Source organism: Sapajus apella, unplaced genomic scaffold, assembly GCF_009761245.1.
Source record: "Sapajus apella isolate SASKATOON/1434 unplaced genomic scaffold, GSC_monkey_1.0 scaffold16, whole genome shotgun sequence".
In the NCBI taxonomy this organism is placed as follows: domain Eukaryota; kingdom Metazoa; phylum Chordata; class Mammalia; order Primates; family Cebidae; genus Sapajus; species Sapajus apella.
The window spans coordinates 29,088,231-29,111,659 of record NW_022436956.1 but is presented as its reverse complement, the minus strand read 5'-3'; the positions used below and the strand labels follow the sequence as shown (position 1 = coordinate 29,111,659).

At 35.4% G+C, this 23,429-nt stretch overlaps 1 protein-coding gene across 10 annotated transcripts in view; it reads left to right on the top strand.

Annotated features, from left to right (window-relative positions):
• Positions 1–23,429, top strand: part of GRIA4 (glutamate ionotropic receptor AMPA type subunit 4) — a 382,079-nt gene that overhangs the window by 247,399 nt on the left and 111,251 nt on the right. For all 10 annotated transcript variants that reach the window (XR_004270967.1, XR_004270968.1, XM_032285714.1 and 7 more), the window contains one exon: positions 19,244–19,428. Coding sequence is in view for 8 of the 10 variants with exons in the window: in XM_032285714.1 (XP_032141605.1) it covers positions 19,244–19,428 (185 nt within the window). In the remaining 2 variants the exon portion in view is untranslated. The remainder of the gene's footprint in view (positions 1–19,243; positions 19,429–23,429) is intronic.

Below are 23,429 nucleotides of genomic sequence, written 5' to 3'. Positions count from 1 at the left end.
ACAGGAGCACCCAGATACATAAAGCAGGTTCTCAATGACCTACAAAGAGACTTAGACTCCCACACAATTATAGTGGAAGACTTTAAAACTCCACTGTCTATATTAGACAGATCAATGAGACAGAACATTAACAAGGATATCCAGGACTTGAACTCAAATCTGGACCAAGCAAACCTAATAAACATTTACAAAACTCTCCACCCCAAATCCACAGAATATACATTCTTCTCAGCACCACGTCACACCTACTGTAAAATTGACCACATAATTGGAAGTAAATCACTCCTCAGCAAATGCAAAAGAACAGAAATCATAACAAACAATCTCTCAGACCACAGTGCAATCAAATTAAAACACAGGATTAAGAAACTCACACAAAACAGCACAACTTCATGGCAACTGAACAACTGGCTCTTGAATGTTGACTGAATAAACAATGAAATGAAGGCAGAAATAAAGATGTTCTTCGAAACCAACCAAAACAAACACACAACATACCTAGAAACTATGGAACACATTTACAGCAGTGTCTACAGGAAAATATATAGCAATAAACGCACCCATTAGAAGTAGGGAAAGATCTAAAATTGATTCCCTATCATCAAAATTGAAAGAGCTAGAGGAGCAAGATCAAAAAAAAAAAAAAAAAAAAACTCAAGGGAAGCAGAATACAAGAAATAATTAAGATCAGAGCAGAACTGAAGGAAATAGAGACACAAAAAACCCTTGAGAAGTCAATAAATCCAAGAGCCCATTTTTTGAAAAGATCAACAAAATAGACCACTAGCTAGATTAATAAAAAAGAAAACAGAAGAATCAAATAGATGCAATAAATAGATAAAGGGGATATCACCACCGATTCCACAGAAATATAAACTACCATCAGAGATTACTACAAACAACTCTATGCACACAAACCAGTAAACCTAGAAGAAATGGATAAACTCCTGGACACTTGTACCCTCCCAAGCCTAAACCAGGAAAAAGTTGAAACCCTGAATAGACCAATAACAAGGGCTGAAGTTGAGGCAGCAATTAATAGCCTAACAGCCAAAAAAAGCACAGGTCCAAATGGGTTCAGAGCTGAATTCTCCCAGACATACAAAGAGGAGCTGATACCACTCCTTCTGAAACTATTCCAACCAATCCAAAAAGAGGGAATCCTTTCCAAATCATTTTATGAGACCAACATCATCCTGATACCAAAACCCAGCAGAGACTCAACAACAAAAGAAAACTTGAGGCCAATATCCATGATGAACATAGATGCAAAAATCTTCAATAAAATGCTGACAAGCCGATTGCAACAGCAGATCAAAAAGCTTATCCATCACGATCAAGTAGGCTCCATACCGGGGATGCAAGGCTGGTTCAACATAGGCAAGTCTATAAACATAATCCACCACATAAACAGAACCAAAGACAAAAACCAAATGATTATCTCAATAGATGCAGAGAAGACCTCTGACAAAATTCAATAGCACTTTATGCTAAATTCTCTCAATAAACTAGGTAAAATAGAATGTATCTCAAAATAATAAAAGCTATTTATGACAAACCCACAGCCAATGTCTTACTGAATGGGCAAAAACTGGAAGCATCCCTTTAAAATCTGGCACTAGACAATGGTACCCTCTCTCACCACTCCTATTCAATATAGTATTGGAAGTTGTAGACAGAGCAATCGGGCAAGAAAAAGAAATAAAGGGTGTTCAATTAGGAAAGGAGGAAGTCAAATTGTCTCTATTTGCAGATGACATGATTGTATATTTAAAAGACCCCATCATCTCAGCCCAAAATATCCTGAAACTGATAAGCAACTTCAGCAAAGTCTCAGGATACGAAATCAATGTGCAGAAATTACAAGCATTCCTATACACCAATAACAGACTTAAAGAGAGCCACATCAAGAATGAACTGCCATTCACAATTGCTACAAAGGGAATACAATACCTAGGAATACAACTAACAAAGGATGTAAAAGACCTCGTCAAGGAGAACTACAAACCACCGCTCAAGGAAATAAGAGAGGACAAAAACAGATGGAAAAACACTCCATGCTTATGGTTAGGAAGAATCAATATTGTGAAAATGGCCATACTGCCCAAAGTAATTGATAAATTCAAGGATATCCCCATCAAGCTACCTATGACCCTCTTCACAAAACTGGAAAAAAACACCTTAAACTTCATATGGAACCAAAAGAGAGCCAAGACAATTCTAAGCAAAAAGAACAAAGCTGGAGGCATCATGCTACCTGACTTCAAACTATACTACAAGTCTACAGTAATCAAAACAGCATAGCACTGGTACCAAAACAGAGATATAGACCAATGGAACAGAACAGAGGCCTCAGAGGCAACTGCCACACATCTACAACCATCTGATCTTTGAGAAACCTGACAAAACAAGCAATGGGGAAAGGATCCCCTGTTTAAAAAATGGTGTTAGGAAAACTGGCTAGCCATGTGTAGAAAGCAGAATCTGGACACCTTTCTGACACCTTGCACTAAAATTAACTCCAGATGTATTAAACACTTAAACATAAGGCCTAACACCATAAAAACCCTAGAAGAAAACCTCAGCAAAACCATTCAGGACGTAGGCATAGGGAGGGGTTTCATGACTAAAACCAAAAGCACTGGCAACAAAAGCCAAAATAGGCAAATGGGATCTAACTAAACTCCAGAGCTTCTGTACAGCAAAAGAAACAATCATTAGAGTGAACCAGAAACCAACAGAATGGGAAAAAAATTTTTCAATCTACCCATCTGACAAAGGGCTGATATCCAGAATCTACAAAGAACTAAAACAGATTTATAAGAACAAAACAAACAAACCCATTCCAAAGTGGGTAAAGTATATCTTCAGTTTTCAAAAGAAGACATTTATGAGGCCAAAAAACATATGAGAAAATGCTCATCATCACTGGTCATTAGAGAAATGCAATTCAAAACCATATTGAGATACCATCTCACACCAGTTAGAATGGCAATCATTAAAAAATCTGGAGACAACAGATGCTGGAGAGGATGTGGAGAAATAGGAACACTTTTACACTGTTGGTGGGTGTGTAAATTAGTTCAACCATTGTGGAAGACAATGTGGCAATTCCTCAAGGACCTAGAAACAGGAATTTCATTTGATCCAGCAATCCCATTACTGGGTATATATCCAAAGGATTCTAAATCATTCCATTGTAAAGACACATGCACTCATATGTTCATTGTGGCAGTGTTTACAACAGCAAAGACCTGGAACCAACCCAAATGCCCATCGATGGTAGACTGGACAAAGAAAATGTGGCACATATACACCATGGAATACTATGTAGCCATAAAAAATGACGAGTTTGTGTCCTTTGTAGGGACATGGATGAATCTGGAAATCATCATTCTCAGCAAACTGACACAAGAACAGAAAATCAAACACCACATGTTCTCACTCATAGGTGGGTATTGAACAATGAAAACACATGGACACAGGGAGGGGAGCCTCACAAACTGGGGTCTGTTAGGGTGGATAGGGGAAGGACAGTGGGGTGTAGAGAGGTTGGGGAGAGATAGCATGGGGAGAAATGTCAGATATAGGTGACAGGGGGATGGAGGCAGCAAACCACATTGCCGTGTATGTACCTATGCAACAATCCTGCATGTTTTGCACATGTACCCCAGAACCTAAAGTGCAAAAAAATATATATTAAAAAAATTCTATTGCATGTAAATTGTTTTGACAATACCTGTAGTTAATTTGGAGGAAGTGAGAAAGAAGAAGTACTGACTAAAACGACTTCAGAAAATATTTACTTATATATTCACTTCTTAACTCTTTGCAAAATGGATCTGAGATAGTTTAAATACGTATATACATAATATATTTTGTAATACACATATATGTAATTATGTGTATTACACAATATATGTACAAATTACATATTTGAAATTCACATATATGTGACTATTACACACATACATATGTTCATATTATTTTAAAAGAGCCATGAAAAACAAGGAAAAAACAACTTGCAAAAACAAGTGCTAACAGAATGATAACTGAATATAATATTTGCTCTGAACTGCTTGGTAATTAGTGGGGAAAACAGAAAATTATTGATGTGCAATACTATTACCACAAAAAAATATTTAGTATACCAACTCTCCAAGAAGGATGATCCTAATGATGAAGTCATAAAGAAAAGTTAAATGTGAGACCTTTTTTGAAGGACACTGGTAAAAAATATTTTAGGTAAAGAGTTTTACAACAAACACAGAAGTTGTCTAAATACTGTAACTTATTGCAAAGAGCCTTAATAAAAGTTGAAAAAGTAGCATTACAGTATATCTTGTAACCCAATTCTGCGGGTGGGATGACATGTTGCCATCTAATAACCCATTAGGGCAACAGTCCCCAACTTTTTTGGCACCAGACACTAGTTTCCTGGACAATTTTTCAACGGGGGTGCGGGGGGGTGGTGGTGAAACTTTCACCTCAAATCATCAGGATCTTAGATTCTCATGAGGAGTGTACAACCTAGATCCCTTGCACATGCAGTTCACAATACGGTTCATGCTCCTGTGAAATCTAATGCTACTGCAGTTCTGATGTGAGGTGGAACAGGCAGTAATGCTCCCTCACCCACTGCTCACAACTTGCTGTGAGTCCAAATTGCTAACAGGCTGCAGCCTGAGGGTTGAGGACCTCCTCGTTAGGCCACAGGCTATAGTGTAAAATATATAAGCAACTTAAGGGGAAACATATTTCATAACAAATCTCTTTATCTCTACCATTTGATACAAACATAGAGGGTAATTCAAGAATGCATTTAATGAGAGTGTAAAACACTGCATTTTTTTTTTATTGTTACTTACTGAATCAACATCCATATGTTTTGAGAGCCAGATGGTGAAGTGGCAAGATAAGACATTTTATTTTGAATGTTGAAAATTTTACAGAAAAGGTGTTCCCACCTCCCTATGGAAAGATATTTTTAGACAAAGGTAGAATTTTCCCCAAAAAGCAATTCTGGATCTATCAAGTCAAACATTTATATAATTGCTTGATTGTGACCTTTAAGTTCCAAACCATAATGCAGAAATATTACATTTGGGAAACTTTAATTACTGGTGTTAAAACTGACCCATTCAAACCACTGAAAATCCCTGCAGATGCGCCTATAGAATATTTGGTTCTGGATTTGTAACCATCTGGTGAGCCTGCCAGAATGGGTGACTGGAAAATATACTCCATCAAATTTAATTAGTAGATTTGCCAAGCAGAATTTTGGAGAATTAAACAATTTAATTTTGGATAATGTCTTCCAAAAATGATCATCTTTATTTTGGTGTCTTTTGTGTCAAGGAAGCCATTATTTGTGGCAGCAATTGGATGGTAAAAGCCTTTGCTTTCAGGCCACGTCTAGTTCATAAAACTATATTATGTCAGTAGCATAATGGAGAACACTTGCTTATTATTTGTTTAAAAACAGCCCTTGTCTAAAATGTAAAAGGAGTACAAGATCATTAAGGTACAACTAAAATGTAAGAAGGGACAGCAGGCAGCACTTTTTCGTACTCTTTGAAACTGTAAATTCTTGTGCTAGAGCTGTCTTAATATAAAAAAATTAATTTATAAAGATTGTAAATACTCAAGATGTACAATGTGATGATTTAGAATATACCTTCTTAATATTTGACACAATATTAAAATATAACTTATTTTGAAGTGGTAATTTCAGAAGATGTAAGATTAGAAGATATATTTTTTCTGTCCCCAGAAAGTAATGACAGCATAGTAAAAGTTAAAAACTGTCTCATGCAATTATTGGAATTTATATTAAAGTAGGAAAATAATAGGATGGGTAGAAAATTAATACCTATATATTTCTTCTACAAACATATACTGCTTTGAGCTCAAAGCTACTTCAGTTAGTTGCTATCCTCGTGGGAAGCTAATGGTGCACTCTAACTGGGTCATCAAGAAGTGCTTAATAATGGAACTGGTTTTAAAAAGGTGTAGGCAAGTTTTAGGGACACCAACAACAAACCAGATGGTGCTGCATCCCAGAGGTAGCAACAGCAGGGAGTCTTTCCCACCATAAGTCTGAATAGGCAAGGAAGGTGAAGATATGCTTATGCTGAGAGTGTAGCTGTATGGAGAATGCTGAATGGCCGAGACTAGGGCCTTTATTTAAGGGATGCAGCCACCCCACTTGTTGACCTGGCAGGAAAGGAATCATGTAAAGAATACCTCCCTTCCTTGGGAGGCAGACAGATCACCCGAGGTTTGGAGTTCGAAATCACTCTGGCAAACACGGCAAAACCCCGTTTCCACTAAAAATACAAAAAAAAAAATTAGCCAGGTACTGTGGTGGGCGCCTGTAATGCCAGCAACTCCGAAGGCTGAGACTGGAGAATCACTTGAACCTGGGAGGCGGAGGTTGCAGTGAGCTGAGATAGCGCCACTGCACTCCAGCCCCAGCAACAGAGTACTAGACTCTGTCTCAAAAAAAAAAAAACCTGACTTACTTTTTCTCCCTTTGATGTGTTGCACGTGATTCCTTTTAATCAACTCCACTGGACGCCAAAGCACACAGCTGCCGACCATTCTGGTCAGCCTCTTCTAACACCAATACAGAGCTAGGTGGGGAAAAATAAAAAGTGGATGAAGATGTCGATGGACAGTATCCAGCTCAGTTCTTAAGGAGACACCTAGTGTAATCTCTGAGTGGCAATAACCAGCATAATAAATCTATAGCTCTGGAATATATACAAGTTTGCCTTTTGTAAGATGAATAGCTAATTGAGGAGTCAATTGGAGTGGTCAATTTGGCAATGATGCTGAACTACCTATTTAAACAGATTAGCTGCAGCAGCACCACCAAAGTAGTTTTCACTGTCAGGTGATGGATCAAATGAGGCAGGACCAGTGTACAAGCTCCAGATACAGAGAATGCTAAACCATATAAGCTTGGAAGCAGCTCTCCTAGGACTATTAAGCCAGTATAAACAGAGTTTCATTCAACAGTGGTTATCCTTTTCTTTCTGCAACCTTAACTACCAAACATATAACATAGGCATTACTATCTCAAACTTAACAGTCATAATTAGCCCTAAAGACCATCCATAGGATTCTTTACTGGAATTTGTTGTTCTTGGTTTTTTTAAGCCAAATTTATTAAAAGAATTTGAACTAACAAATCACTTAACATATTTTCTGCATTCTGTCACACTTCAACTAAACCTGCCAGTTTTAGAGGCATGATACCAATGTTTGTCCAAATATGTGTAGCAATTTAATTCACCAGCACAATTCATTTGATTGTGTCTATTGGTTTCATGAAAATAAACTTGGAAAACCTTATTTTCTATCAAAATGTCAGTGGCACATAGTACCATTGTGAAAAAAGCAAAGCAAAACTAATTGGCATGTTGTAAATATTTGATGAAAAATAAATAAATAGTTTGATCTGACTTCTCCTCCTGATGATACAAACTTGGTTCCAATTTGCTACAATTTTATAAGTTATTGTAGACTTTTTTACATTCATTATAATTCTCAGGCAAATTTATTCTAACTGAAATATAAGTACTTTTTGGCTTTGCCATCTTAATACCTATTCAGAAAACTTGCCCACATTAATCCCTGCATCAATAAAAGGTATTCTGTACCATAATTCAAATTTAATTTGTGAAGTAGTCCTATGGAGTTTTGTGACTGTTTCTAAAAGGGAAGAACTTGGGCAAGCATATAGATAGATCTAAGTGGTGACTCAAAAGCTTTTTGACTAAAGTTGACCTCATTCTATGATTTAATGTTTGATGTCCTTACAGAGAGAAGGCAGTTGATGGTGTGTCCTGAGCAGTGCTGGGACGACATCATTAACCAAGCTGGACCACAGGGCAGCATTCACAGGCTATTCTGAAGAAAGAAACTGTGTTCATTATTGTAATTTTTGCAATGGTTGTAACATTCTGGCTAGATCTACCAGAGACATTTGGGGAGAGGACAATTGGGAGAAGGGGGCTTTACCACACTGTAAACTTAGAGTTAAAGCAGCAAGCATGTGCCCAATGTGAAGAGCAGAAGCCACCACACTTCTTGGAAATATTATAGTATCCAACAGTGCTTCATGGTCAGGGATATGTCTGGGTTAAAAATGAATCCTTAATGGGGACATAAAATTAACCCAAACTGAATGGAATTAAGTTTTCATTATATTATAGACCATATCATAGAGGAGCATAAAAAGCAGACTCTAATATCAGACAGAATGAGGCTTTGCTAATTAATAGCTACATGATCTTGGCCCACGAACTTCTGTATCATCAGTTTTCTTTATATAAGATGAAGATAATAAAACTAACACTATGCCAATAAAGCACTTAATATTGAAGGCCATGGATTTGTCAGACCTTCAATAATTGTTATTATTATTACTTTTATTATTATTAAGCTTGATCAAATGGATAGGGATATATAAAAAGGGCAGGATTTTTGTCCTTGTCATTTAATTCAACCTAATTCCCTCTTATTGAGCTTATTCTTTCCTTTGTGTGAAAAAATAGGAAAATCAAAACGAATAAAAACCAGTCTCATACCTGTAGGGAACTAGACAGGTAAACGAGCAATTAGAGTTATGATTTCACATCCCTGAGGTTAGTGACAGGCATATTGTATACTTAGCAGTTTCAAAAATAGCATATAGGACTTATTTAATAAATGATTTAATTAATTCAGAGTAGCATGAGCTGTAATTACTATACAAACAGCTAGGGAATCGTAAAGAAAAAAGACAACAACCCCACATGGATGAGGCCAGATGGACTTCTAAAATGATCTGAAGCTGAAACTGAGGCTTAAAGAAAGATTAGAAGTTGCCAGTGAGCATAGGGGATACAGACTGTCTTAGCACAGGGAATGGCCATTGCACTGTGTTAAAGGCAAGAGAGAATCTGTTAATTCAGAGAACTACCAATCTTCAGTATGAGTTGAGCGATGCATACCTAAGAGAGACAGTGAGAGATTGGTTTGGGAAGATAAGAATCCCTTCTCTCACCACTTCTGGTCATTTCTATTTCTTCTTTCCCTTATTTTCCTTCATAGAACTTACTACCTCTTGTCCTTCTATTATAAATGTACTTATGTATTGCTTCTTGTCTGCCTCAGCCATTGGAATGTAAGCTTCATAAAAGTAGGCACAACTTACTGTTCTATTTCTCTATCTGCAGCCTCTGGATTAGTGGCCTGAAATATAGGGAATGCTAAAAAAATATTCATTGAATGAAAAGTGAAAGAACAAATAAATAGACAATTTCTCATGAAATGTAATATTTAGGAAGAAATATCAGTATTGGCATGAGATGAGGGTGAAGCTGAGTAATGAGTCTGAGAGAATCTCTTAGATTTCTGATTAAAGTGACTAAGCAAATGTCTAATGACCAAATATGGAATGCAAGAATAAGAGCTAGGTTTTTGTTTTTGTTTTGAGGAAGTGTGGGATGTCGAATTATAAGTTATGACTCTCCCAGAGTTGTAGGGATGAATTTCCTCACCTATGAAGAATCCACAATTTATTTCCCTCAAATGAACAGCAGCATTCTAAGTTACTCCACCATGTGGAATGAAGCTATTTTTATTTACAGCTATAGAAAAAAATTATCATGACTAAAAAAATCCTACATTAGTCTTCTTCATTACATAGAAAGTCAAAGGTAGAAGATTAAGAAATTCAAATAATCTGCCTCAGATGAGAAATGAGAATTTTTGCAATTAAAACTAACACAGGCTACCACTGACCCCGTCATTTGTCACCTAGCATGCTATTCAAGAAATCACTCTGTATTTAGATGATCACCTCAGTGTCATTTCTCCACTAAAGAAATTTAATAGTGAATAATCAAATGTATTCACTCTCAGTTCCTGACATGAGTTTACAATTACTTCTTAGAACTGAGCTAGGCTCAGTAGGATATAAAAATTAGGTTAATCATATGGTGAATTCTTACTTCATCCTGTGTGTTTTCCTGCTAGGAACAGAAATTGTCTCCATAATTGTATGCAAATCCTTTCACCAGAATCATCACAAGAAAATTATGTACTGCTACCCCTGCTATAAAGAAAAGACAAAAGTAATATTTTAAAATATCACTCTCAAATCAACCAAAATGAATGGTTTTTGTTTTGTGTATAAAAGCCAGATCCAAATTAATATTATTTACAGTGCACAGCTTGGCATGAAAATATAACAAGCTGATACTTAATATGTTGTGTAACACTTCTTTGAGTTTTGTTGCTAGTGATTGCTTTTATGATTAATTAATGAGATCTGTTGGACTCAAACTTCAACCTAGGGTAGAATAAATTAATTGGTCTTTAAAAGAACCAGAAGAATACTTTAGACAGCATTAGCTATCATGCACCCTCAACTAATGAGTCAATTTTGCAGGGTTAGCTCAGGATTTGTTTTTATGAACCAAAAATGTTTTTATCATTTAGAATGGAGTTCTTTCTGAAATGAATTTCACACTTACTTTAATTCTGAGGTTTTTGGAGCTTATTTTAGCTCTTATGAATGACTCAGGATAGTTGCTATGAATAATAATAATTTTGAAAACTAGAGACTAATATTAAGGTAACTTAGGGCATCTCTAGAGGTATTCCTGCTGAGGTATGTGGTGCTCTGGGCTTCCACACCTCATGACCTCCCTCTGCCATTTGTGGAGTTGTGGAGTTTTTGCATTTACTTGCCACATTCTTTTAGGGCCTAAATGTACAAAGTATGAATTAAGTAGTTTTCAGGTCATTCCACTACCATGTAATATTACCTATTATTCATTTGGAAGCTATCTCTGGGGTGAACAATAAGATGTTTCTGATATTTGACTATTTTTGATCAGCAGAAATGAAAATTTTATATGGCTCCACCTGATACAATGAAATATCTCCTGGCTCTTATATAGTTAAGTACAGAATAGAGGGAAAAGTATAGAATTTCAAGAAAAGCACGCAAGCAACACTTTCCTCTCTTTCCACTTTTTTTTGGAGTTAGTCTAGATGAGAGGAGCTTTTGCATTGTGCATGTATTAATGTCAGCAATCTACTGTTTGGATTTCCTGTCCTCCTTCTCTTTCCACTCTTTGGATGCATCATTTCCACTGTATCAAGCTAACATTATAATAGCAGTTTTATAAATCTGTCTCTTCCCTGATCCAAAGCTTCCAGTTTCTAGTATTTCACTATTGTTTTGCTATCATCAATGGAGTAATTTCTAAACTTTCAGTATTTAATTATCCAAAAGTATTTATTGAGTTTCTTTTAGATGCCAGGTCTTCTTTTAGGCACAGTGAACAAAACAAAGTTCCTGACTTCATGAACTTACCTTTTAGTTGGGGAAATACACAATAAACAAGGTGAATGAATAAAATCTAGAGAATATTAGGTGGTGGTGAAGTGTTGGGGAGAAACTGAAGCAGAGAGGGGGAATAGAAAATCACAGGATGAAGGAGTTGAAATGTTAAAGTAACCCAGAATGGCCTCACTGAAGAGAATTCATTGGGTAGAAACCTAAAGAACATAGAAGGCTGAACCCTGAAGACCCATCTTGGGGAGAGCACTGCAGGCAGAGCAACCCTGGCAAAGGGGCCAGATTGCTGGTCATGTTTGAGAGCAAGAGAGCAGGAGATGAGGTCAGAAATGTGTGTTTTTGTACATCAGTACAAAGAAGCAATTGGAGAGTTTGGACCTATAAGTGGTTATGATCTGGCTTGCCTGAAAAGTTCCACTCCCAAAGCTATGCTATGAGTAGTGTGAAGTGGACAAAGGTGGAGGAAGGAAAAAAACATGTAAACAGGCTCTTGCAATAATCCTCAGCAAGAGGCTTGGGCCTGGGTAGAGGCAGTGTCAGTAGGGAGAAATGGTCAGGTTTTTGATATATTTTGAAAGTAGCCCTGACAGAAGATGCTAAAATATGAGATGTGCCTGTGAGAGAAAGAACAGAATTGATGGTGACTGTGCTTGAAAGGCCTTCATCACAGCCTCATCCTTCCTTGCTAATTCAATCGCCCTCTCTCTGCATGCTGAAGTGTGGTGAAAAGTCCCTAGGCTGGAGAATGGAAGACTTGAGTTCAATTCATAGTTCTGCCACTTCATGGAGTTATGCTTTAAGTCACATAAATTGTTTTTATTTCTTCACCTTTATGGTGGGGATAATATCTACTTTACAGGGCTGTTATGAGGTTCACTTGCATTGTGAAATACTAATAAAACATAATGCAGTTTATGAATACATTACTCCAGCAGCCAGTTCTATTAACTACCAATGATTATTAATTTATTAAGCATTCTGCAAGCTCCAGCCTCTCTACCTTTGCTTTATGATGCAGTAGCTCCTTCCTCTTCATCATCTTTATTCATCAACGCTTTCCATTCTTTAGGGACCATACTACAGTTCAAGTCATTCTCCCCTTGATGAAACCTCCTTTGAAAGGATCTATTCTTTTGCTTAACACTGGTTTCCCAAAGTGTTGCAATATTGAAGAGGTTTGACACTCAAAATTATGTCTTACATACTTTACATGCTTAGTATTAGACAAAGTCCTTGTTTGAGTGCCTGTTGACACACAAACATATATTTTAATTGCTTTATGAGAATACAGTGGTTGCTTGTTATGCACATTTCAATTGTGAACTGTATATAATCTGATATAAAAAAGTATCAAATCAGAAGTGTAAATTTTATATAGTGTGATATATAGAATATATAGTAAAACAGGTAAAAGAAAAAATTGTACTTTATGAGCAAAATAATAGTATTTAGTAATTATGTTAGATGTTTATTCTCATTGGAAATTACTCTTTTATTACTTGAGTTTAAAATTATTCAAATTTTTCAAAACTGCTTTACTTAAATAGACACACATTGCCTTTATTGTAAAAAGATGTTGGTAGAGGTCCATAGTGCTAAGACGATAAAAAATGCTGGAGGAAAACTTGAAAAGACATCTAGGATATTCGTAGGGAATATTCAAAATCTACAGATTGTCTCTAGAATAATTGCTTTCTATAGCCAGAGATAAAAATGGGCTTCTCAGACCTCTGTCAGAATTTATTATACTGCTTTGGGTGGTAAAGGAGGTGACTGCAAGGATGGTTTTCATCAGAAGTCAATTGCCACCTGAAATCCAAATGGAAAAATATGTGCTTCTGAAGAAAAAAAAAAAAAAAAAAGCCGTAAGAGTTCAATCTGAAAATAGAAGTAGAATTACCACCAGTAGAATACATAGTGGTCAGGCTCAAACTGTCCCTCTCTTTATCATTCATATGTCATTAATCACCAAGTTGATTTATTCTGTATCCTTAATCTGAAAACTATCCTCCTTCCACTGCGTGGTCCTAAATCTGGCCCACATTACTTCTAACCTGAATTACTACCATGTGACTTCCTAAGTGATTTTCACATTTCTGTGTTACCCACATCCACTGTATTCTCCACACTTCAGCTATAATCTGCCTTCTAAGACACGTTATTTTGTCACTCTCTTCTGAAATTCTCTGTGAAGTAAGACCTAAATTTCCTTGAATGATAGAGAAAGCTCTTGTAAGGTATCCCTTGCCTGTATATCTCTCCAGTCTTAGAAGCTCTTTCCACAGGCCATGCCAGTTCTTCACATATCCCTTCTTGTCCTTCCAAACACACAAAATAAAAAGTCTTTGAAGCTTCTGAATGTGACCCGCTATGCAAGATGAAAAGTATATTCATACAGCATTCTAAGGAGAGTTTCCTGAAGCCTCCACACAACCTTTCCACTTATAACCCATTGCCCACAACTTAGTCACAGAGTCATATATCAAGCTGAAAGAGAAGCAAGGGTATATATTCATTCTGACTGTCCATAGGTCCAAGTTAAATTCCCATTGCTTTGGATGAAGGGGAGAAGTGGGAGTAGAGAATCACCAGCTTACAGACTCTACTACAGTGCTTTAACTCTAAAGATTTGAAGAATCAAATTTTCTTATAAAATGTCATCTAAACTAGATATGAATACCAGGGAATCAGAAGACAATAAAATGTTAGTGTCCGAAAATGCCTTAGGAAAATCTAGGACCCAGAATAACCACCTTTAAAAATAATTATTATCAATCCATCTTTGAAGAAGAATTTTCTACTTTTACTCTTGAGTGTTTGTAGAAAAGGGAAAACTCAAGATATTTCATCTTATCTTGGGTTTACATGAATAGCTTCAAGCTGTAGAAGTAGGAAAATCTTTGCTTATTTTTAGTATGCCCTTTTTGAACCATGGCATAAATAAATACTATAGTTACAGCTGCAGATAATTTTACCCAAGCTACAGTGTTGGTTATTCCTCCATATGCTAAAACCTGGGGGTCCAGACTGTGGCCTTTGAACATGTTATTTCAGTACTAAGCTGCTTTGGAAATAATCCAAACTAAACGGTTATTAAATCTACTCTACAGTTCCAGCATGGTGGCATTAAATGCAGTGAGGATTACAGAATCTTATTTCTTTCTGTGACTCAAATCAATACATGGCATTAGACACACACAGACATGCACACCTTTCTCTGTGAATCCACTAGTTTTGGACACTGACAAATTGTGCCAGATCAGAGAAATTGATGATGTAGTAGCAAGTACCTCCATAGCAATTTACAAGATTAATGAGGGAGGCTTTAATTTAAGTTAACTACAAACTGCTGCCATCCCCCTTGCCATGTTTCCTCTTCAGGCTCAACAATCCCCCGTGGGACAGACCTAGTCTTCTCCTTTGAAAACCAGTTCCCATAATCTAGATGTTTCTCTATCCCATATTCATCAAAATGGTATCCCCTTCATCTTATTAATTCATTATTCTGATGATATTTCTTGATTATTTCCACGTTCTCACCTCTTCCCCTTTTCTCCTCAATTTCTCAATTTGAAAAATGCCTTTTATATACAGCATTCCATTAACCCTGCTCATGTTAAGTACACCAACAACCTTCTCATTGAAAAGTACAATGGACACTTTTTAGTTGTCATCCAAGTAAAGTTTTTTCAGAACAAAAGAGGGATAACTCCTTCTTTTCTAAATAATTTCTTCCCTGGCACAAATTTATTCTGCTTCTTTCTATTGCTCTGTGTGCCAACAGTTAAATAACTCTGGCAAAAGAAAATATCAAATAAATTAGCCCAGATATTGTTGTGAGGAGTGACATCTCCAAATTGGTATTCATCCAAAATAGGTCATTATCTACAGATGATGTAAAAAGTGTTGACACATGAGGGGACAGTAGCACAGGACTGCTTACCTCATTTGATTCTATCTAACATAATTGATAAAATCTTTATGTGATATCATAGCACTTAATATTTTATATGTAATTGACAGTGTTCTTTAGTAACTATGAAAAAGCCCTTAATTACTATCATAATCTAATAAAATGATTATATCAATGATATGCTCTACTACTACTTTGAATGTATTTATACAATACTTTGTATTTTGCATAATGGATAGTTTACCTATCAGTTTTGCTAGAAAGTAAATTCCTTGTAAAGACAAGAATCACATCTTTTTTTTCCACCTTTGTATTTCATATTACCTATCTTTTTAAAAATGTTCTTATAGGTACATAGTAGTTGTTTACATTTATAGGGTGCATGGAATATTTTGATACAGGCATATAATGCATAATGATCACATAGGAATAACTGAGTATCCACCACCTCAATAATTTATTCTTTATGTTATAAACATTCTAATTATACTCTTAAAGTTATTTTAAAATGTACGATAAATTGTTGTTGACTTTAGTCACCCTATTGTGCTATCAAATACTACATCTTATTTATCCCATCTAACTATACTTTGGGGTAGAGAGCTGGGTGGATTAAAAGTGAATCCACATTTCCATCCCCATTTCCCTCCTCCCTCACTATCCTTCCCAGCCTCTGGTAGCCATCATTCTATTATCTCCATAAGTTCAATTATTTTAACTTTTAGCTTCCACAAATGAGGGAGAACATGTACAGCCTGCCTTTCTGTGCCTGGCTTATTTCACTTCACATAATGTTGTCCAGTTCCCACATCTTTATCTTGATATACTCTAAAGAATTCTGGATGTAGTAGCTTTTCAGTAAATTATATTGAATTTAAATGTTGGACAGCTTTTTAGAGTAGAAGTAAAATTTAAAATATTTTTTACAGTAGTGAATTTCCTGTTAACTACATGATTATTCACCCAAAACTGCAGTATTCATTTTTGACCAACAATATTGTACTACAGATTTTCTAATAACTGAGAGATACAAATCATAGCCAAGTGTGGAAATAGTATGACTTGACTTGTGATTTTCTAGTTTATATAACAACTAAGTTATATAATCATAGATTCAACAGCAGTATTTTCTCCTAGCAATGAATAATAAAAGAGCATATTAGAATCAAACACAACTTATAAAAGAATATGATTTTAGTCAAGCTCTGAAACTATTACTGCATGTCCTTTGAACTGCAATGAAAGGATACCATTTATTTCTGACCATGATTAATGGGGCTTTTTAAGTAACCAACTTTCTTTGCCATTCAACAAAGATTGTGTCCTAGGGTTCTGTTTGATTCCAATTCTAGGGTCATTTGTAAATCAAAAAAATCAGATAATGGAAGGCTGTATTTGAATTATAATTTTGTTTTTAGAGTGACTACTTCAATTTTGTAAGGTAAGTGGAAATATATATTTAAATTTCATCAGAAGGTATGTGCCTTCACATTTTGTAAAAGTCATGTCAGCAGGAGAAAAACAACATGGATGCCTAGTCCTGACATGAAGCCTGACAGCCACATGACGCCAAAAACGCAGCAGTATTTAGAGAATGGTGCCAAGCTGTGAATTGAGCCCAAGGAGAAAACTATTGCTATGTGTGGGGGCCATTTTTATTATTTTTACAACACTCAAGCAAACAAAAAAATCTTAACATTATTCTGTTATGATGGTAAGTAAAAGGAGAAAAAAAGAAAAGTAATACGTTAATTAGTATTTTTAAAAGCATTCATTTTAAGTCAAAGAACATGTTCATAGGTGTCAAAAAATGAATTAAAAGAACATTGTCTCAGTTACTATCAGAGCACAAGCCCCAGCGACAGAATAAATGAGGCATGGACATATGTATTAAGGAAGGTTTCATATCATCACATTACGTATACATTGAATAGGAAACAAGAGAAAGAGTGCCAGGGTTCTGGGTCGGGGGATCTAAGTAAGATTTGAAAAGATAATTACTGGCACCATTACAAAAGGAAAGACTAAATGGGGCAATGGATATACCAGAATAATTATATAGTAATTAACATGAATTCTTTCTTCCCCTTCGGGGAATTTTTTTCGTTTAGCTAAAAATGAATCCTGACTGCCACAGTATTTCATTTGGCAGGATATCAGGTAATTTATATTTCAAATATGATCTCATCATCAGTTCCATCTGTTGATATGAACTGAGCATCAGTAATGTTTGGAACTCTTATGTGTAGAAAACATACCTGAAAAAAATTTAAAATCCCTGAATCTGTGAGACTCACATACCAATTAGAAAACTGAAGAAATATTCCCTTATCTTGCAGGTGCTTTATATTTGTTTTAAATCTTCAGTTTTAATCCACCCAGCTCTCTGCCCCAATTCCAGGATCACAGGAAGAGGAAACTACAGACAGTTGCTATAGAATTAGCTCAAATAAGTGTTAGACTTTCTTAAAGAGGACTAGAATATTTTGTTTATGCTAAACCATAAAGTGAAAATATAACTGACTAACCAGCTCTGATGATAACCAATCTTAGTTTACGGGATATTTATTAATTCAAATAATTTTTTTATTTCTTCCCTCACGTTACAATTCAAAAAAGAGAGATGGGGCCAGGTGCCCCATCTACAGGTAGCTCACGCCTGTAATCCCAGCACTTTGGGAGGCCAATGCTGGCGGATCACAAGGTCAGAAGTTCAAGACCAGCCTGGCCCATATGGTGAAACCCCATCTCTACTAAAAATACAAAAAGTAGCTAGGAATGGTGGCTTGTGCCTGTAGTCCCAGCTACTTGGGAGGCTGAGGCAGAAGAATCACTTGAACCCAGGAGGCGAGTGTTGCAGTGAGCCAAGATCACACCACTACACTCCGGCCTGGGCAACAGAGCAAGACTCCATCTCAAAAAATAAAATAAAAATAAATGACAGATGGAAAAAAAGCAGGAAAATCAAGACAATGTTGGACTGAAGATATAGTCCAAATGCAGGAATTATGAGTTCAGAGCTCCTGCCTGACACCAGGTGCTTGGACCAGATGCCTTCCCTTCCACATGCAGAGATATCTAGTTCAAGAACAGCTGGAAACCATTCATTTTATTATCTCATGGAAAGTTTTCTTCATGTAATAAACGCCCCCACCTTCAGCAGTCTTGCATGCTCCTTCTCAACCTTCAAGGCCCAATACAAGTTGTTTCTCCTTTGTGGAATTTTAACTTGTTCCATCCAGACAGCTGGAACTAAGCTTTCCCTTGGGCCAACACTTTACCTTGAGTCCTGCTACACACTTTTTAAAACTAAACTTCTGTTGTTTATTTGGATATCATTCTCTTACATCAGATTAGGAGCACCAGTGCCTCACCTAGTGGTCATTCAACTGATCCCCAATCTATATCATTCCCCTGCGGAGAGAGAAAGAGTTAAATAATACCTCTCCAATATGCACGTGTCCTCATCGCCAAATAAGGCACCAAGAATAATGGGTCCTCAATAAATACTGTTGTACTGTTTCTTTTACGTCTTCTCTTCCATAGTTGAACCAAAAATGTTGTGCTACCTTGCTCAAGGAGAAAGTCAAACAGTTGTTCAAAATGAGCTCCATCTAGTGAGTAAAATAACAAAAAGAGTTTATGAAATTGCTATTGACTACAGGTGGTGATAGATTTGGTTTGGGGTTTGTCTCATCAAAAATGTGTCTAGAGCAATGCAATGTTCTCCAGTAAAGAGATTTTGAGAGCTTACACAAGTTATGGTATTGCTACTTCATTCAGTCTCTATTTTCAGAGATTTTGTTCCCCTGAGTAAACAAATTATTCAGAAATAACCACGCAGACTTTAAGTTTCTAAGCATTCAGTATATTTTGGAACATAGCAGTGTTGATACAGGCTCAGTGCCTGTATAAGTCATTATATGGGAGTAAGAGCATGTTTTTAGTAACTTTTTTTCCCCCAATAGGATACTCGATACTCCAAGCTATTATGGAAAAAGCAGGACAAAATGGTTGGCATGTCAGCGCTATATGTGTGGAAAATTTTAATGATGTCAGCTATAGGCAACTTCTAGAAGAACTTGATAGAAGACAAGAGAAGAAGTTTGTAATAGACTGTGAGATAGAAAGACTTCAAAACATATTAGAACAGGTAAGCCCTAGATTTTATATTTTTAACCTAGACCCTATACAAAAAAAATTAACCTTTTATTGACTTGTCCCCATCAACATCTGCTCCCAACTTTTTGGTTTGGAGTGTGAAGTTTGAGAGTTTTCCTTCCATGATTTATCTTCAAGACCAAATCACAATGTTTCATCACCAAAGACCTTTTTGATTCTTAAGTCTCAATGTATTTAGAAAGCTATTTCTCATATATTCTTAAAGACTTGAAAAATAAAGGACCCTATGTGAGTCATTAAGAGCTCTTGGCCTCAGGTTTTCAAAAATATTAATGTTGAAGATTATTGCCATCTAAAACTATTACAAACATTCTAAATTTGTGACTGTGCCTTTTTTTAGAGGCACACTTACTTTAGAGAAGTGCTACATGAGAAATAGCAACATAAATTACTAAAGAAATAAAGTACAAGAAAGTCAGTTGAATACTGTATATAGCAGTATTCTGTATATATTTTCTGCTAGGTATTGTAAGTAAATACATTACTACCCCAATGGAGATGGTTTTCATTCAACTCTCCTCATAACAGAAAAATCCTTGAATAAAGATTTCAATAAATATTTGTTGATTTGATTTGAAGCAACCAAGAAAAGATAAAACTGAGTTTTGTTGTTGTATTAAATGATAGGAAAATATCATCAAATAATGGAAAACATTTGCCTTTCCCCAACCTTGCAGATCATGATAAAGCTTTAAAGTCTCTTTGGCCAAAATTGCAGTGAATGAATGCCATCTAGTGGTTTTAGAAATGCTTGCTCATATTTGCCTATAATACATTAGTTCGGCCAGACATGGGTAATACAATTTTTTGTTGATTAGTTTGTTACATATAGTTTAACTGCATAATTATATGATTTGATTTCTAATAGTCAACTTGCCAATTTGGAGGTTTGTTTATAGGAATAACTTTAGTATTCAATTATAAAAATAAAAACTAAAATGTATTTCAGAGATTCTGCCTTAATATTTACAGGCACGGGACTAGATGTCTTCAGTTTCCTTCCTCAACTGTATTAGCACTTGTAAAAGTGAAAAATTTAAAAAAAAAAAAAAGACACATGTTGTATTACTGAAGTCTAAAGAAGCCAGACTTTAATATAAGAGGAAATAACAAGAGTATTTACTTCCTGTCATCACTTTGTAGAAGAGAGAAGCTTAAAAAAAATACTTGAAATATGTATATATTATTCTGGGAAATATTAATTAAAAGCCTATACATCACTCAGGCTTATTTCTGAGAGAGTCCAAAAAATTATTGAAGTTGTAGCTATTAAATGTATACGAAATTTTTAAATGGTTTTTACAGAATCCAAGAAGAATCTTTCTTCTTTCTTAAGCAATACAGTCACTTTACCTCTGGCTCCCATTGCCCTCCCTCCCACTCCCACCCTTACATTGAGAGTTTGAGTTGTTTGACCTGAACAACTGAAGCTTTGTAAATAACTCACGCTGAATCCCACAGAGCAGCCAATTCTAAGAACTGCCTGGATTGCCAAGTTCCTGTCAGAGGGTGAGTAAGGCTCAGAAAGACCCTCCACTTAGCACCTGTGCTTAAAAGACTAAGTCTGGAGGAGGCAATTGAGTGCCTAAAGCACACTGACCCGTTTCAGATGCTTAGCTGGTTTCTAAGAAGAAAATCAGCACACCTGGGTGCTTTGGATAAACTCTTTGAATAAGCCGTAAATTAGCTCTTGCTAAAGGAAGTGGACTTTTTTTTTTTTTTTTGTCATTTTAAAGAAATTAGAAAACTTTTCTATTCTTCTTGCTGAATTCTAAAAGGTTTCTTTTCTATCATGGTTGCATGGTAATAATGATAATAGTAAGAGAACTTTGTCCATTTAAAATGCCTCTCAGGTATAAATCTCATAAATTGCAATAAAGTCTACTGCATTGTGAGAAAATAACGTACTCCTAATTGTGCTATAAAATTTCCCCCCAAGAAAAGCTGTGTTTTGATTCTGAACATGCTGTTGTTGTTTACTATCTGTATTGTAATTTCTTGTAGCTCTAAATGAAACAACTATTTTTAATGTTTTCTTGGTTTTACTCTTGGCTCATCCACAAGAGCCAATCCATACTTTGTCAGGAATTTGTATATGTACCTTGAATACCCCTGTGTTTCAACATCCTCTTTCATAAATTAAGATAGCAAGAGAAAACAATTTCAAAGGACCAATCAAAGCATTTTTAGAAGGTAAAAAAGTTAAATGTTAAATAAAATATTAATTAGAAAAATCCCTTTGAAAAGGTGGCCTTTTCTCTGAAGATGGTGAGAATAATACAATGATGATAAAGTTCTAAAAGGATGCGCACATTTCATATTAGTAAATTTCTAGAAGGATGGGCACACTTCATATTGTGGTAGAATGCCATCTATAATTATTTCATTGACATTTTAATTTGTATAAATTTATAAAAACATAATAGAAATAGTTTAGACAATAGTGTCTCAAAATCTGTTCATGGACAACTGTGGTTATAGAAGCATTTCATCTTCTATACATGTTTTCCAAATTATTTTTATGACATGAATTAATTAGTTCTTATAAATATATTGCTATTTAATGTAGTAGCTAGCCATATACTCATTCAAGCATTTCAAAATATGAGTTTAAGATCAAAGTATTTGCAAATGTGGTTTAATGTACACTATAAGAAAAAATGGGAGAATGTATGTAAATATCACCCACTGAGTCATTTAAGAAAGTAAAAACATATTGAAACCACACAGTTAGATTTATTTTGTTTGTATCAACTCCAATCAAACAAATTTTTGGCTCTCTAAATCCAATTAGCAATTCGGTCCACTCATCTGCAGAAACAAACCTTGAAAAGAAACCTAAAACTAGAAGTATTTTTAAGTGTTTGCTGAATTTTTGTGATAAATTTTGATAGAATATTTTTACATAAATTGCTATGAGTTTGAATTTGACTGAAAGATATTATAAATATCATTGTGGACTCTAGCTTTATTTCTTTCACCTAATTTTCTTTCTGCAACAATCTATCAATTATTTTGTAGAACAGCTTGCAGTAGCTTAGTATAGCTGAAATCAACTGTTTCATATCAAAATAAGAGATTTATATTGGGAGACTTTTTATGTGTTATTTTTACATGTACCTATTAATTTTAAATTCTGAACTCTGTTACTTGCAAAGAATCCCTAGGGATTCTACCTAATAACCTTATCACTTGAACATTGAAGCATCAGAATTTAATTCACATGTTTAACCTAGTAGCAAAAAAGCAACAACAAATCTTGTCTTAACTATCTTTCTGGCATCCAAAGTATTTGAGCAAAATGACACTTAAGACTAGAGGGTGCACACACATTTTACTCCACCGTGATAAAAACCCAAGGGTCCAGCAGCTAGATTTGAGTGTTCCTGTTAGTGAAACCCTGTTCCCATGAACACCCAACTATGATCCTCTGGAACAAAATTATCACAATGGGTAGTTGGATGGTCTGCACTCGTCTGTTTCTTTCTTTGGTCAGTTAACTTATATCCCCCAAATTATGATGGTTCCAATAAAATAAAAATTAGTGTCTTCACTCTCTGAGTGATGGATAAGAAATCTTTAGTTGTTTATTTTTAAAAAGTAAATGGAATAACTTGCCACCTGTGATTCTTCTCACTTTAAATAATGATGCTCAAGCTGAGATAATCTTGAAAACCCTTGCTCTCTCTAAAAGCCAATAATGTTGCTTCTAGTGAAGTCTTTTTGATAGTTTGTTTGATCCTAAAGCAATGTATCATTTTATGCATGGGATATATCTTAAAAGAAGCATATATTAATAGTAAAACTTCACTCAGGTGACCTTTTCTGGATATGTATTCATTCTACGAACATTTGTTAAGTGTCCACTATGTGTGTGTTTGTGTGTCTGTCTGTCTGTGACACTGCATATGCATATATATATATATACATGTACACATACACATACACACACATATATATACATATATGTGT